Source organism: Rhinatrema bivittatum, chromosome 5 (assembly GCF_901001135.1).
Source record: "Rhinatrema bivittatum chromosome 5, aRhiBiv1.1, whole genome shotgun sequence".
NCBI lineage: Eukaryota > Metazoa > Chordata > Amphibia > Gymnophiona > Rhinatrematidae > Rhinatrema > Rhinatrema bivittatum.
Window position 1 is genome coordinate 18,185,858 of NC_042619.1, and position 16,894 is coordinate 18,202,751.

At 40.6% G+C, this 16,894-nt stretch overlaps 1 protein-coding gene across 3 annotated transcripts in view; it reads right to left on the bottom strand.

Moving 5' to 3' along the window:
- Nucleotides 1-13,623: 13,623 nt before the first annotated feature.
- The window catches only part of PGM2L1 (phosphoglucomutase 2 like 1), a 222,680-nt gene continuing 219,409 nt past the window's right edge, over nt 13,624-16,894 (bottom strand). For all 3 annotated transcript variants that reach the window (XM_029602068.1, XM_029602069.1, XM_029602070.1), the window contains 2 exons: nt 15,804-15,937; nt 13,624-14,435 (listed from right to left, as the gene is read on the bottom strand). In XM_029602068.1, the coding sequence (XP_029457928.1) occupies nt 14,333-14,435; nt 15,804-15,937 (237 nt within the window). In that variant the 3' untranslated portion in view covers nt 13,624-14,332. The remainder of the gene's footprint in view (nt 14,436-15,803; nt 15,938-16,894) is intronic.

Sequence of the window (16,894 nt, forward strand, 5' to 3'; positions counted from 1 at the left end):
AATATCAGCAAGTGGCACCGAACGGTGGTGCGCTACTGATGTCGCCATGGCCCTGATAGAGTGTGCTTTCACACGGTCTTACAGCAGAATGCCTGCTTGCTGGTAGCAAAAAGAAATACAGTCCGCTAACCAGGAGGAGAGGGTCTGCTTTCCCACAGGATTTCCCAATTTGATGGTGTCGAAAGAAAAAAACAATTGAGTGGATTTCCTGTGGGCCGACATGCGGTCTAGATAAAAGGCTAGGGCATGTTTGCATTCCAAGGAATGCAGAGCCTGTTCTCCTGGGTTTGAGTGGGGCCTGGGAAAAAAAGGTAGGTAGGATGATGGATTGATTAATATGAAAGTCCGATACTACCTTTGGTAAAAACTTAGGGAGAGTGCGGAGCACTACCCTGTCATGCAGAATTTTAGTGTAAGATGGGTAGGTAACTAACCTGCAACTCACTAACTCTGTGAGCAGAGGTGATGGAAAGTAGTTTTTCTTCTCACTAAGTGAGATAGCGGAGATTACAAGAGTGGAGAGGCTCAAACGGAGGTTTCATGAGCCGCCCCAAAACCACGTTAAGGTTCCAAGCAGGGGCTGGAGGGCACAGTGGAGGTTTTAAGTGGAGCAAGTCTCTCATGAAGCATGTTACTAAGGGTTGTGTTGAAATAGCGACATCTCCCACACCCTTATGAAATGCGGCTACCGGGCTGACATGCACCCTGATGGAGGAATTTTTCAGGCCTGATGCTGACAAGTGACAGAGATAGTCCAGAAACTTCGCCGTGGAACAGGTGAAGGGGTCTATGGACATGGAAGTGCACCAGACGGTAAACCTCTTCCATTTAGAACGATAAGACCTTCTTGTGGAAGGCTTTGGTGAAGCTACCAGGACTCGGGACACCGACTATGAAAGGTTAAGAGGTTGGAGTATTAACCTTTCAACATCCAGGCCGCCAGGGATAGGGCCTGGAGGTTGGGGGGGCGAAGGCACTCGTTGCTGAGTTATCAGAACCAGATCCTTCCCCAGAGGAATGTGCCTGTGTAATGAGAGGTTCTGGAGGATTAGGAACCATACCTGGAGTGGCCAGTGAGGGACCATCTAAATCATTATGCCCTTGTCCCTCCGTAACTTCACAAGAGTCTTCGATATGAGTGGAAGTGGCATCTGTCTTACTGTTGACAGGCGGAACCGAACCTGGGTGCTCCCAATTCCTCTTTAGAAGATCAATTAGGATTTCAGGAATAGGAATAGACATGATTTCCTTAGGGGCATCAAGGAACTGGAGTACTTCTAGCATCTTGTGCCTTGAATCCTCTTCTGTCTGAAGCTGAAATGGAATTGTCTCAGACATTTCTTTAATGAAGTTAATTAAGGACAGATCCTCTGGAGGAGAACACCATCTCTCTTCAGGAGGAGAGGGCGCTGAAGGCAGATCATCTGTATCCTGGAAAGAATCATCAATCCAAGGATTATAAGATTGATCACTAGCTCCCTTCAGAGGGAAGAAATGGCATTATTCCCGAAGGGCCAGGCCTAGGCATCGACGGTATCGGAAGAGGCACTGATGGAACCAGCAACGATGGATGAGTCGGTGGCAGAATTCCAGACGGCGGTATGGGTATCTGTGTTTCCTCGCCGTCTGATGACAAAGGAATCGGCAAAGGGCATACTGGTGTCCTTGGTTCCAGCGGTGGAAGGGCACCGATCAACGCATCCAGTCTACCCAGTAGCAGTGAGAGCGCCATGGGAATCAGATCGTTGACCGGCTCGGGCACCAGTACCAGCGATGGAGACTGGAATCCCTGCAGTGCTTTTCCGATGGCCTCTTGGATAATCCAATCCAATTCCTTACGGAAGCCTGGGACATGTAACCTTGGTTCCTGAGTAGGAGGCAATAGAGGCGTAGCTGGAGGGTCCACCAGTAAAAGTGGAGTCGCGGCTCCCTGCACTGATGAAGGTGGGGAACACCTCGGTGCCCCGGTCACAGAAGAGGACGGGGCCTTCTCTGGATGGGATTTCTTTGTCAGTGGCTCTGTCAACGCTGATGCGGAGGGCTTGCCTGGATCAGTGGACTGAGCCTTCCGATGCCGGTGTTGATGCTTTTCACAATGTTCTCATCGGTCCTTCTCCTGAGGCGATGAGGAAGAAGTCCTTTCGTGGACTGCAAACTGGCTAAAAGACAGAAAATAGAGAGTAGGATTAAATGGGCAATTTTCTCAGTGGAAGGGAGTGGACAGTGGAGTGCCTCAGGGATCTGTATTGGGACCCTTACTGTTCAATATATTTATAAATGATCTGGAAAGAAATACGACGAGTGAGATAATCAAATTTGCAGATGACACAAAATTGTTCAGAGTAGTTAAATCACAAGCAAATTGTGATAAATTGCAGGAAGACCTTGTGAGACTGGAAAATTGGGCATCCAAATGGCAGATGAAATTTAATGTGGATAAGTGCAAGGTGATGCATATAGGGAAAAATAACCCATGCTATAATTACACAATGTTGGGTTCCATATTAGGTGCTACAACCCAAGAAAGAGATCTAGGTGTCATAGTGGATAACACATTGAAATCGTCGGTGCAGTGTGCTGCGGCAGTCAAAAAAGCAAACAGAATGTTGGGAATTATTAGAAAAGGAATGGTGAATAAAACGGAAAATGTCATAATGCCTCTGTATCGCTCCATGGTGAGACCGCACCTTGAATACTGTGTACAATTCTGGTCACCGCATCTCAAAAAAGATATAAATGCGATGGAGAAGGTACAGAGAAGGGCTACCAAAATGATAAGGGGAATGGAACAACTCCCCTATGAGGAAAGACTAAAGAGGTTAGGACTTTTCAGCTTGGAGAAGAGGCGACTGAGGGGGGATATGATAGAGGTGTTTAAAATCATGAGAGGTCTAGAATGGGTAGATGTGAATCGGTTATTTACTCTTTCGGATAATAGAAAGACTAGGGGGCACTCCATGAAGTTAGCATGGGGCACATTTAAAACTAATCGGAGAAAGTTCTTTTTTACTCAATGCACAATTAAACTCTGGAATTTGTTGCCAGAGGATGTGGTTAGTGCAGTTAGTATAGCTGTGTTTAAAAAAGGATTGGATAAGTTCTTGGAGGAGAAGTCCATTACCTGCTATTAAGTTCACTTAGAGAATAGCCACTGCCATTAGCAATGGTTACATGGAATAGACTTAGTTTTTGGGTACTTGCCAGGTTCTTATGGCCTGGATTGGCCACTGTTGGAAACAGGATGCTGGGCTTGATGGACCCTTGGTCTGACCCAGTATGGCATTTTCTTATGTTCTTAAGTCGACACCTTCGGAGTAATCAATGCCGGTTGGGCAGCACCAGTGTCCTGCTGTTGGCGAGAGGTTGATGGCACCGGCTCAGACGAAGTGGTCGATGGAGTCGTGGTATAGAAAAAAATCCCTAAATAAATAAATAAAAGAAACTCCATCTTTTCTAAGTGGGCTTTACGGCCCTTTGGCGTCATCTGGGCACATTTGGTGCAAGTTAGGGTAGCATGGCCAGACCCCAAGCACAATACACAAACTCTATTGCGGGTCTGTGATGGACACTGTCCGAGGACAATCAGGGCACCGACGAAAACCCGACGCCATGGCTTCGACAAAAATTTAGCCGCGGTGCGGTCGATGGCCAGTAGGCACTGAAGGGAAAACTCGACGGGAATCGATCGCAAACGAGGGTAAAGCTTTACCTTTCGACCACAGAGTACGGATATCGATAGGGGGACCCCTATGAGGTAGAATTTTTTGAAAATTTTTAAAGAAGTTCTGTGAAGAAAATACCTGTCTGGAATCTCTAGAGAGCTCCTTAACCCACGTGGCTACTGCTGGTGGAAAAAAGAAGACTGAAGGGGGACCCCTGCTGGATGCAGGGTTAGTGCTATGCTGGGCATGTCCAGTAGATGCCAGTCAAAGTTCTAGAAACTTTGACAAAAGTGTTCCGTGATTGGGCTCCATCCTGTGATGTCACCCATATGTGAGGACTACCATCCTGCTTGTCCTGTGAGAAGTTACATTCTAACCAAACCAGCAATACTAGGAGGCAAGTTAAGATCTTTTAAAATAAAAATTATTCCTACATAGCACAATCAAACCCAAAGAGAAGCCAGTAATCTCAGAGAAGCAGACAGACATCGACAGACAATCTAGGACATAGGGCATTTTGTATACATATTCAGTAATACAGAACATTGTATGCTGCATTGGGTTCACAGATTTTTTTTTAAATAAATTTAAAAAAACTCAATCACCTTAATTAAAAATACAAGGGATGGGGGGTGAGGGAAAAACACCTGAGACAGCTATAGTACCAAGTAGTAGTGCTGGTTGTATAATCATTTATCCCAAAACTAAGTTTTCTACAAAAATAATTAATAGATAAGGAAAAGTAAAGAAAAAATTGTACACAATGATGGTCAATGTTTGAGTCAAAACTCTTGCTTCAGTGATAGGAAAAGACATACTTTCCTTTTAATGAAGATCTCTTAAAGGATCCTAGCCTGTTAAACAAAATACAAGACCAAAGATGTAGTTTTATTTTGGACAAACATATCCAACCTTTCAAGAATCAAAGCAGTTTCCATTCATCTACAACAAACAGAAAACACAATACACAATGGCAGTCTGAAAAACAGACTGAGCAGCCTCGCGTGCACAGGGATGCTAGTGTGGGAAGGTCCACGCATGCTCAAAGAGCAAAGTAGAACTTTGTGTGCTTTGCGAGAAAATTGACCCAGTGGATGATGTCACTCATCTTGTGAGGCTGTTTGCTGTGCTTGGCCATGGAGAACAGCACAATGTTGACACGATGGTCTATAATAGACATGCAACTGCAGTGTGCACTCTTCCTGAAGCACCCAGCACGCTTTGACATCATTGGAAAAATTGACAAAAAAAATTAAATAATCATGACAAAAGACAGATGTTGAGATTTGTGCAACAGTATTTGGTATAAATGCATTACTTGTAATGAAATACTAATGGCACACATATATTAAACAAACAAGGAAACGTACTGCTCAAGAACATTTTATTTCATGAAATACTAAGCCAAACCCACAGAAAATCAGTGTACAAATATGAAAATCAAATGTGCAAAACACTAAAGAGGCAGTATTTCTAATACACCCTTTGTTTTAAGGAAAATAAACTGGATTTACGGAAACCTCTAGATATCTCACTTATATTCACACCATGTACCACTAACTAGCTGATAATGTAGAATCTGTTACAAACGAGACTATTGCTATATCTAGGCACAATTTAATCATTGTAAATAGATACTATTTTGCTCTGTAAATACAAAAGGCAACAGATTTACTTTTTCTGGATGAAATATTATATGCACACTGGAGATAAAGTTACAAAAGTTATTTTTACAGAAAAGAATTCAATATTTCTATATATATATCTCCTTATACAATGAGATGAATGCATTTCATGTATGCCTTTTCTAAGGATTCTGTTGTCTGTTCAATTCTATGGTAGTGCATGTCACAACAGTGTCTACCAATTGTAAATTAATCTCAGACTGAACTCTTCCTCACAACTGCTCTTTTAATGGGTTTCTACTACTGGGTACAGTCAATGCTACCTCAAAGTATTACAGCATTAAAGTATGATGGTAATTCATGATGTGAACTCTCCTCCCCTACCAATACCACATTGCTTTCTAGACAATTTAGCATACAGGGGTGTGTAAAAGACTTCCTATCAGCAACCCCACCTCCCCAAAAACCTGCCATGACATACAATTCTTGTATATGTGAGGCTTGCTTTGAAGCACAGAAAATATAAATTTTCCTATTCCAACCAGAAGCTGTTTGCTATAATGAAATGACTAAGAATACACAAGGTCTGAAACTGTAGTCCTGCATTTAGAAGGTGGTAACATGGGAATCAGTTCAGCTTGACACAAATGAAGCACTCTGATTGGTCAAGTCCTAAATTGATTTTTAATACCCATTGAACATGGGTTTTGATTGCTAATTCTGAATAATTGTTGTAGAGTATGCAAATGAAACATCCTGGGTTTAAAGAAAAATAATAGACTTGAAAGAATAGAAAATATCATCAATGAGCATCTTGGCAAATTTAACTTCTAGTGCACAGGTTCTGAATGCCAGTCTAAGCGCCAAAATATGTAAAGTAACAGTTGTTGGATCTACTTCACAGAGTAGAAGGATGAAGGGCATCCATCTCCCAATTAAAAAAAGAAAAGAAAAAAAGAAAAAAAAACAGGGATGGGTTCATGGGCTTATAGGTATTACCAATTATTAGGCTTTTCAATATTTGATGATAGTTAATGTGACTTTCAAGGCATTCTTCACTTTCGGTGCATGTCCGGCATGACTCCTTGCTTCAATGACAGGGGAAAAGAAAAACTGATACTTCACACATTTCCAGCATTGCCCTCTGCTTCATGGCAGAGAGCTATGCTGCCGCTTACCCAACTAATCAAACTTAATATTTCACTTGGAAGCAGCTCCAGCACTGCTCTCTACATTAATGGTGGGGGTGAAAAGGGAATTAGAACATAAGGTTACTAAGAGCCAAGAGAAACAGTTAAGTATGAGAACAAATGTGTGAAGCTTGCTGGGCAGACTGGATGGACCGGTTGGTCTTCTTCTGCCGTCATTTCTATGTTTCTATGTTTCTATGTTTCTATGAATACAGTCCATGAAGATACACTGTGGAAACTAAATCCAGGCCTGTTTGTGGCCTTTGAGAACGGGAGTTGTTCTAGCTAGATATCCCCAGTGAAAACAAACACGCAAGGCAACTTGATAGAATTACATTGTATCAACAGATGTCCAATGGCACTAAACTTCACTGACCAGTTGAAAAAAAAATAAATTCCTATGCAACTGTTGAAAACAAGATTAAATGCCCCAACCTCCATGCCTTATGACATGATCCACATGAATCATGTCAAGCACAGGTTGTTGCACGATTTCATCCGTATTTTCTTCTACAGTTTGAGCCACAAATTCAGCTTTGGTTTTGGACTTAAACTGCATCAACAAAAGCAAGTTCTGCTATTATAAATGTAGTGCGACAAAGAGAAAATAAATACTACATCTAATACATAACAACTATTATAGTCTTTGGTCAAATGAATATTTTATTAAAAGTAATTAAATGTTGCTGGGTCAAGCTATTTTGACTTGCCTATCACACTGCCATTATAACGTCACCCACCAATTTTTGTTAAACAAGTTTGTTTACATTGTGCTTAATTTGTTTGTATCATTTTGTTGGATTTTCCTTTGGTTTTTAAGTTGCTCCAGTTTTATTTTAATGTTAAGTGTTTCCAAGCTTTATTCAATCAGAACTGTTTTCTTGTACTTATTTTTTCAGGACTTGAGAACGTGTTTTAGGACTCCAGTAGCAGTAAGTTAAGACTGTATCATAAGCAGAGCACACCCAGGTGGTAACAGTGGGAACAGGAAGTAGTTTTCACTTCTATGTCTGGTAGGCTATGAAGAATCTTTATTGGCTTTTTTTAGAATGTTTTTAAACTTCCTGGTGCATTCTGACCTGAGGTTCAATGATACCAAAATAAATGATATCATGCTTATGGTTACCTGAAGTATAAATCACCGCCCCTCTCATTCTGTCTGCAAGCATGTGACTCAACCTATTAGACATGCTATAAAGACCATTCACAATTACTCCAAAGTATTTCTAAGGGTGTATTAGAAATGTTGGAACTACATGGAAAACAATACCACATTTCTTCTGCAATTCAACAATTACAGGTCTGCAAAAACACAAGTCAACTAACAAAGAAAATACAATGTTTCCGATGATATCCTTTGTTCAAATATTCAACTTGAAAAGGAAGTAACAGTTTTTCAAACCTTACATATTAGATAAATAACTCTTGGAAATGCACAAAAAACTCACAATATAATATAAACCATAGTATGCATGAGCTGGTACAAAGGGTTTTTGTTTTTTTTTTTGTTTTCTTTAATACATTTTTAAACTATTTCCACACTGAGATTATTCTAAAAATCTCAAGTAAAATAAGCGCACACATGAATGCAAAGCATTCTGAAGCAGCATCAGTGAGGTAATAGGCAAAGTCTTCACAGTAAAAGAGGTGGGAGAGAAGAGAGGAAGAAAAATAAAAAAAAAATAAAAAAAATTTCCCATATGTAACTTCTAAAAACAGAAAGAGCAGTTTAAGAATCCAGAGCTAAGTGATTATACCCTTAAATATAATCATCACTGTTCTGATTCAACCATCAGCATACTCGAACAGATTTAAAGGCCATTTCTAAGAGAATGACATTATGGAGGCAATTCCCCTCAATGCTATTCTCTAAGTTAACTAAGGGGGTCATTTTCAAAGGCTTATCGCGTGCGAAAAGCCTCTATTGCTTGCGAAAAGGCTCTTTTCACGTGCAGTAGCATGCTGGAGGCGGAGTCGGGGCAGCCTTGGCAATGTCTTCGCTGGCGGCGATAAAGTTAGCAACCTTATCATCGCCAGTAGTGCGCTGAATAGCACCACCTTTCACGGTGGTGCTTATTCGTGCGAAAGCTGGCAGCAGAGACACCGCAGTGGTGCAAAGGCTGCCGGCTTTCACAGGCCCGCCCCCCTTCGCAGGATTCATCATTCTGCGTCAGAATGATGAATCCAGGCCTAAGATTGCTATTGCTAAATAATACAACTATCTTTTGAACATCAACAACAAAAAAGATGCTATCACATCCCAGAGCAAGTACAATTTCAAATCAATTTTTAAGATTGCTATACATTTAGACTATGCTGACAAGTTAATGAAAGCTTTTTCAATCTGCCAGATTTTACAGGAAAGGCGCACTCTCATCAAAAACTGATAAAATAAAGGACATTTATGGCCTAACATTGAAGTGCCCTGGAACGTGTGGCCAAGTAAGTGAAAGTTTCAGCTGGGTAGTACAGAAAACTATTCAGTGTTGACAGTTTGACAAATTTGTCCAACTTTTCAATTTTTAAACAATTTTTTTTAAAATAAAGTTTTCAGGAAAAACAGGAGAAAAATAATTTTGATCTTAAAAATTCCAGAAATTGTAACCTTTCAGAACACTCCCTTCCCTAAAATCCAAACAGAATAAGCAGGCGAGAGAATGAAACATTTACTAGAAAATACAAATGGATTATGTATTTTCTGATAAATATCTTTTGTTCTGCCCTGCTCATTCTCTTTGGACCTCAGGAAGGAAGGGTTATCTCCTGAAAGCTAGTAAAAAAGATGAAGTTAATCCAATAAAAAAGGTATCACTTTATAGTTGATGCACAGAAAGACAGTGGACTACACGGCAGCTACACTACATCCAGAAACTATGAGTAAATACAGACCAACTATGGTCATAACCAAACTCTATTTAACATACTCAGATCCTTAAAGCTTAATATTTCAGACTAGTGCATAACTATTTACTGCTACAGTTGATCAAGAAAGGGCTTAGAAGAGCAAGTGCAATTTACTTCTAAGCAGATTTTACTCTCCCAAATGAAAAGACATTCCCTATTAATTTGTTACTTCTCATCTAAGAACGGGAGTAATTTAGAAAAGCCCTCTAAGATTTGGTTTTGCATCCAAAATAACATTGAATGCAAAGCTCAGGCTGAATAATTTAACATACTTGGTTCTTTGGATTCACTTCAGTGCTAGCTTAAATTTGTTCTCATTTATTTTCCAACCTACAACAAACGCTAAGATTTTTGTCCTAAACTGTACTCCTGTACAAGGAAATGAATATATTTTGTATTTTATAGTAACCAAAGTCTAGTTAGTTAATATTACTGGTACAACATAGTACACATACATTCTAGAAGGACTGAAACAACTTCCCCATCATAGTGCAAAACTTCTATTAACATGAAATACCCCACCACACACACATTGAGAAATGGATAGCTCTTTATCTGTTTTGTTCTATCGCTGGATATGCAAACCTCACTCCAGAATCAGCTGCAAGTTTAAAACATTATGAAAAAATGCACAAGAATTAACAATAGCGGCAAAACAAAGGCATTGGCTGAAAATTTTGGTTGAGTGGCATGACACCCTTAGCCACAGTATATTTAATTTAATGCAGTGCTCCAGAGATATGTCACCACCAACTTGTCTACCCATGGCTGTTCAAAGAATACACATTTCTACTCAGTCTTCCCGGTCTGGTGCAGAAATGGACAATTAGATTCCAGTGCCGACACTGGCCATCCAGAATGGACCATAAGATTCATTGTCCAAACCACAAAGATCAGAGCAATACACTGCATATCCTGATGTAACTTTCTGGCTGAAGTTATAGCTGAAACCATCATACAAAAGAAGTCGAATTTACACACTTTGGAATTTAGGATAATCCTTCAGACAGTCTTCAGTAGAGAATGCCATCCTATTATCTGATTGTGCCCAATTCTGAAAGAACCAAACTAAATTAGGATAAATAATTTGACACATTTCAGAATTGGCCTCCATAAATCGATACACGGTTGCAATTTTCAAACTCACCCTTAGCTCATTCTGCAGATTTCACAGAGATTTCAATCTAGTCACAAATATTGAATTATTCCATAAGAAGTTATTGTCTACAATTTGTTTGGTTTATCTACTACACTACTTTAGTCAAAATTTTCATTAAATTTGTGCTTGCTCATTCAGATGTTTGCAAAGTTTATGATAAAAATCACAAAATACAGAAATTCAAAAAATACAGGTCTCTGGTTATTGTATCCAAATTGTACTTACTTGCTCCTCTGGGCAAATCAATGAAATGGCTAGATATTTTAATTTGGTTTCATAAACATTTTTTTACGCTTTCCCATCCCTAAATTTGAAATATGCATTCTTTTCTTCAAAATAATTTAAAAGCATATAATAGTGAGCTGTGGCCCGGTTTTAAGACTCCCAAGCATTGCTTACATTTTCTGCCGAAACACCTCAGAATCTATTGACTTGAACGGCAATCTTTAGACCAGGATTCTAATTTCATACAGCAAGTGATTTAGGACCTGATTCATAATGGCTTTTCTGTCTCTACAGGGAGAGACCACGATGAATAGTATTTGGTCTAGTCTCAGAGTATCCTTCTAAAGTTTCTGGTTAGGAAAGCTAGTATGGTTTTACACTTCTATACTGGTGGTTCCTTATCTGTAAAGGACTATGTTCCAGCACATTTTCATTGCTCAGCTCCAATGCTCAGGTAGGAGTGAGTAGAGGAATGGGGAGTATGCTTTCAAATTCTCATCTTTTCCACATGTTTTTCTTTTCTGTTCTTATATATTTTAGGAATAAGACTATGTATGCTCTTTATGGTGATGGCCCCCATTTTTACAGTCTTCCTCTGAGGTTACCATTCAGCTGTTTATTTATGGTATATATGCAGAATTCTGGATGTACACTACTAAAGATATAAAACTTGTTAGCAGCTACACGTATGCCCTTTCAGGGGGCAGCACAGCGAAATCAATATTCAAAGCACGCTCAGAGCTATTTAGCCGGATAAGTGGGACTCATGGCTAAGTAGCAGCCACTGAATAAGTGCACATGTTGAGCAGCCACTGCTTAGCTGTCTAAATCTCTTATATGGCTAAAAAGTTAGCCTCATAAGAAGTAGGCATGTAGTGGGCAGATCGGGGCAGAGCGAGTTAGCCATACAACTTATGCGCTAACTGCCAATATTCGAACTTAGCCACATAAGTTGTATGGCTAAGTTAGACAAGCTCTAGAGTAAGTCTAAACTTAGCCGGTTCGACTTCTATAGTTAAACACTCAGTTATCTGTGAATATTCAGTGGTACAGCTGTGTTGCTGAATATACAGCATAACTTAAACAGATAGGGGTAGATTTTAATAAAAGTACACCGCGCATACTTTTGTTCACGCTCCAGGCGCAAACAAAAGTACGCCGGATTTTAATAGATATGCGCATAGCCGCGCATATCTTTTAAAATCCGGGGTAGGCGCACGCGCGAGGCTGCGCAAAATCGGCAGCCTGCGCACGCCGAGCCACGCAGCCTGCCTCAGAGGGAACTTTCCTTCCACCCCCACCCCCGCCCGCACCTTCTCCTCCCTTCCCCTAACTAACCTGCCCCCCGGCCCTAACTAATCCCCCCCCCTACCTTTATCGCGAAAGTTACGCCGGCGCGCCATGGTCTGGTCTGGAGGACGCGGTCACGCCCCCGGAACACCCCCGATGACGCGCCACTATGATACGCCCCCCGACACGCCCCCCCCCAGGAAAGCCCCGGGACTTACGCGCGTCCCGGGGCTTTCCTACCCCAAACTCCTCCTGCGCGTCCCGGGGCTTTCCTACCTGCGCGTCCCGGGGCTTTCCTACCTGCGCGTCCCGGGGCTTTCCTACCCCAAACTCCTCCTGCGCGCTCAGCGCGCGCAGGAGGAGTTTGGGGTAGGTTTTCGGGGGTTACGCGTGTAACCCTTTGAAAATCTACCCCATAGGTTCTAACTGGCTAAGTTACTTGAATGGCCAACTTTATATATTGACTACTCAGTATGTTTCAGATGACCAGAAGCACTACAGGACTGCCCTATTTTATTGCAAAGTGATTAACTAGCACTTTTCAAAAATTTATCTTTGGGAACAAATGGACATTTTAATGAATGTTAGGACTCTTTTCTGAATCTCATCAATAACTATTTAAATATTCCATGTCAAGTTATTCTGTTTAAATGTGCTGTAAACCACCTTGGATCTATTGTCCAAAGACTTCCCTGCAGGTAGGGTTTATCAGCTTTAGGTACAATCACTGAAAATCAGGAAAGAGGAAGGAAACTCCCAATACAATGCAAGACTGATGTTTCCTTTTCTTTTCATCTCTCATCTCTGACTGTGGTTCACCAAATCTGGTCCATGAGAACATACCCAGCTCACAGGTGGGCCTGGCTAGTAAGACTCAAGCTGCAATTTCTTGGCTCACTTCTAATTCTAAGGAGAAACTGAATCCTAGTCCAGCTGCTGCCATGTAGTTTATGGAATGTAACAGCAACACAACTAAGCTCAAACTACAAACCTAATTTTTCATTCTTTAGGATCTTACTTTTTACTTTTATACAATAACAGCACACTTATTTATTAGTCATTCCGTAAATCACGTCTAACCTCACTCTCGAAGCCTAATTAAACTAGCATCCTTTTATTTATATAACTATGCAGATGCATATGACCAAATTGGTTCTTACAAATATATGCGGACAGCTTTGAAGTATTTATGTATGTATGTACTAATTCCTGACATTTCTTTGAGATTGTCAAGCCAAAGCAAGACAAGCCAGGCTGGTAAATCATTTCCTGTCTGTAAAATTCTACATCCAACATATCCTTTCCAAGCCCTCGCTGCATTCATTACCTGCACAGGTGCTGCCTTTTACGTTTCCTATACTTAATAAAAGTACAGTGCAATCTAGCAAAGTTTGGAAGAGTTTTACAAGTATCAATTGAACATGCTTATTAACTACAACTAAATTCAAATTTAAAACAGTATCACTGCTCACAATGTAGCCCTTGGAAGGCACTGCTCAGTGTGGCAACACTAGCAATATAGAAATAATCTAGTAAAGCTGGCAATGTACTTGCCTCATTTGCCACTATTGTTTTACAATTCAGTAAGCATTTTTTTTTTTTTATCTACACAAGGAAAAGTAATTTATGTTAAGAAACTGTAATATCTTTAGTTACATTCAATACCTTAACCTGTCTAAAGTTAAGACTTAACAGCAACTGATACTTTTATTCACACAACCATAGTTATAAAGAGGCAGTATCATTTTCCCAGTTATTTTGTTCAATAAAGCAATCCTGCAGTCAACCCAAAAACTGCTTCAGTGACCCAGCTGACTTTCATACAACTAATGGCCTATTTAACACAAAGCATTTAAACAGTATACATAAACTGACAATCAGGTTCAAAAAATAAATTAAATGAACAAAGTAAAAGTACAAATGAAAACAAAACCCTCAGTCTTTACCATAAATTTTATACACATCTATTATCTATCCAGGGTATTTTAGAAATACTTCAAGGAATTCTGTTCTACCCTAACACTGTACATTTCTTTTGGTCAAAAAAATTAAAATAAAATTTCGATAGTGCTTCAAGAAAACCTCCTACAGCTCTTTTGGTGGGAAAACTGACAAAAAGATGTTGCCTCTTTAAAAACATTCAGACCGTAGTAGATGGGTAAGAAATTGGTAGAGTTATTACAATGAAGGCAAAGCAGATTATAAAAGCAGTTGGGTTCTCAGTTCTTTTATCTGCGTGAGGCTGTGCAGAGAGGCATTGCCATAGCGTAGCAATATCTAAGATGAGCGCCAGATCAGTCCATTCTTACTGGGCTGTAGGAAATTCTCTATCAGGGCTTCAATCAGTTTCTTTAGCTCCTCTTCCAGGAAGGCTCTATCACTAAACAAAAAAGTAAGCATTAAAAGTTAGTAAAGAAACTGAACTATGAAAACTGCACATGATTATTTGATTTATATCTGCCTTTCAGCACTTCACAGCAGAAAACATTCAGGTACCATAGGTGTTTCCCTATCCCCAGAGGCTTTACAATCTTAGGAGCTCATTCATTAAGCCACGGTAATTTACTGTGGAAGAAAAATAACACTGGGAGTCTCAAACCCACAGTACATGACCTGCCTCTGTGAGTCATGTGGTATTCCCCCCCCCAGTAAAATATCATGATAAAAAAATACTGCAGTACTACCATCACTTAAAAGGACTGATGGTCCCAAGCAAGCTCCTGCATCTGCCAAAATTAGCCCAAACCACCTGCGGTCTCCAGAGACAGTCATAGTGGTAAAAAAGAAAGAAAAAAAGTTGAGATCCAACCCTAGCCCCACCTCCAATTCAACCCCTCCCTTTTCAGCAAACAGAAAAACAAAAAAGATCCCTTACTCATTATACCCTGATTCAGTGGGGTCCAAAGCACCCCCAGCCTCGAGGCCTGGCAGCAGCCATTTTTCAAAATGTCACGAGGTGGCCTTTGTCCCATTATCTGATAGAGGCAAAGGCTGTGCAGAACCATTTTCAAAAATGTCCACTGCTAGGTCTGGAGCCCAGGAGATGCTCTGGGCCCCCAATGGACCAACAGGCTGTAATGCGTAAATGCTGTGGGGGTCTGGAGGATCAAGCCTCGAGATGTTGTTTTTAAACACTGACAAGGAGGGGTTGGGATGGGGCTAGGGCCGAATTTTTTTTATTTTTTTACCGGGGTAGCGAGAGATTGTCTATGGAGAACCCTGGGAGTTTTTCACTTTGCCGGGGGAGACATACGACTTAGGTCCTTTTAAGCTGTGTCCCCAGGAACCTCAGGACATGTGTTCGGGTCCCGAGGCTTCCTGGGGGAGTTAGCTACAGCTCTTGAGTTGAGGCTAACTCCATGTCAAATAACATGGCTTGCCTTGTTTTTTTTCTTAAGAAAGCTACATTTGATTTGCATGTTTTAATTGGTAATGAGTTGATTAACATGCATTTGCATCAAAGGCTGCACAGTATACCATATATACTGCTAAATTTAAATTTTTATAACATTTTAAAAAATGTTCTGCCTTTTAAGTTTTGGATTACACATTCATTCAATCTAATATGAAACCAGGGCAATGAAATTCTAGCCTACTAATACATGGCTCGCAATGGAGAAAGCAGTCTCTACTGAAATCAAATTAATTTAGCAAAAGAAAATCACTACAACAGTTTTAGCTGCATAATTATTTTGTATTAGTTACTATTATGTACTATACAGGTAAACGGAATCCAGTGAAAACTTACTTTTGACCAGGTGGCCCACACATTTCTGCATAATATTTTATCTTTGGTTCTGTTCCACTCGTTCTTAAGGTAGCAACACAACCATTCTGAAATGTGAAGGTTATCATCTGACTGCTTTTACTTACAGGCAGCACCTACATATGACAAAATTAAGTATTAAATCCAAATATCGCATAGAGTTTAGTACTTGGCTGTGCTAGAACAAAATTAAATTGTAATCAGGACAGACTCTAGATTCGTAAAACCTAGGGTGGTGAATCAGCTTGTCCAGGCCCCCCTCCTTATCCCCAAACTTTCCCTCTCCCCCTTTGCAGGACAAAGCAAAATTGCTTACCTTGTAATAGGTGTTATCCCAGGACAGCAGGATGTAGTCCTCACATATGGGTGACATCGATAATGGAGCCCTATACGGAAAAACTTCTGTCAAAGTTTCTAGTAAACTTTTGACTGGCACAGAGAGTGCCCACTGAGCATGCCCAGCATGCCATTATATTCTCTGCCACAGGGGTCTCCCTTCAGTCGCTTTTGTAGCAGTTAGCGTTAGCCAAAAATAAAATAATAAAACTTATCGGACCCAACTCCGCGGGGTGGCGGGTGGGTTTCGTGAGGACTACATCCTGCTGTCCTGGGATAACACCTATTACAAGGTAAGCAAATTTGATTTATCCCAGGACAAGCAGGATGCTAGTCCTCACATATGGGTGATTAGCAAGCTAGAGGCTGAGTCATTTTGTAGTGAAGCAACAGGGAAGTATTGTTGTTGAATATGAGTCAGCCGAAGATCAGAGCAGATTGGTTGCAGAAGGAGTTGGGTTTAAACTGGAAACAGATTGTCCATAGGCTGAATCCTGTCGTCCTTCTTTGTCCAAACAGTAATGAGCTGCAAAGGTGTGAAGAGAAGTCCATGTTGCTGCTTTACATATGTCAATGATTGGCACTGAACGATAGTGTGCTACTGAGGATGACATAGCTCTTACTGAATGTGCTTTTACTCGCCCTTGGAGAGGAAGGCCTGCTTTTTCATAGCAAAACTGTATGCAATCTGCTAACCAGTTGGATAGAATATGCTTTACCCGGTTTGTTTGGGTCAT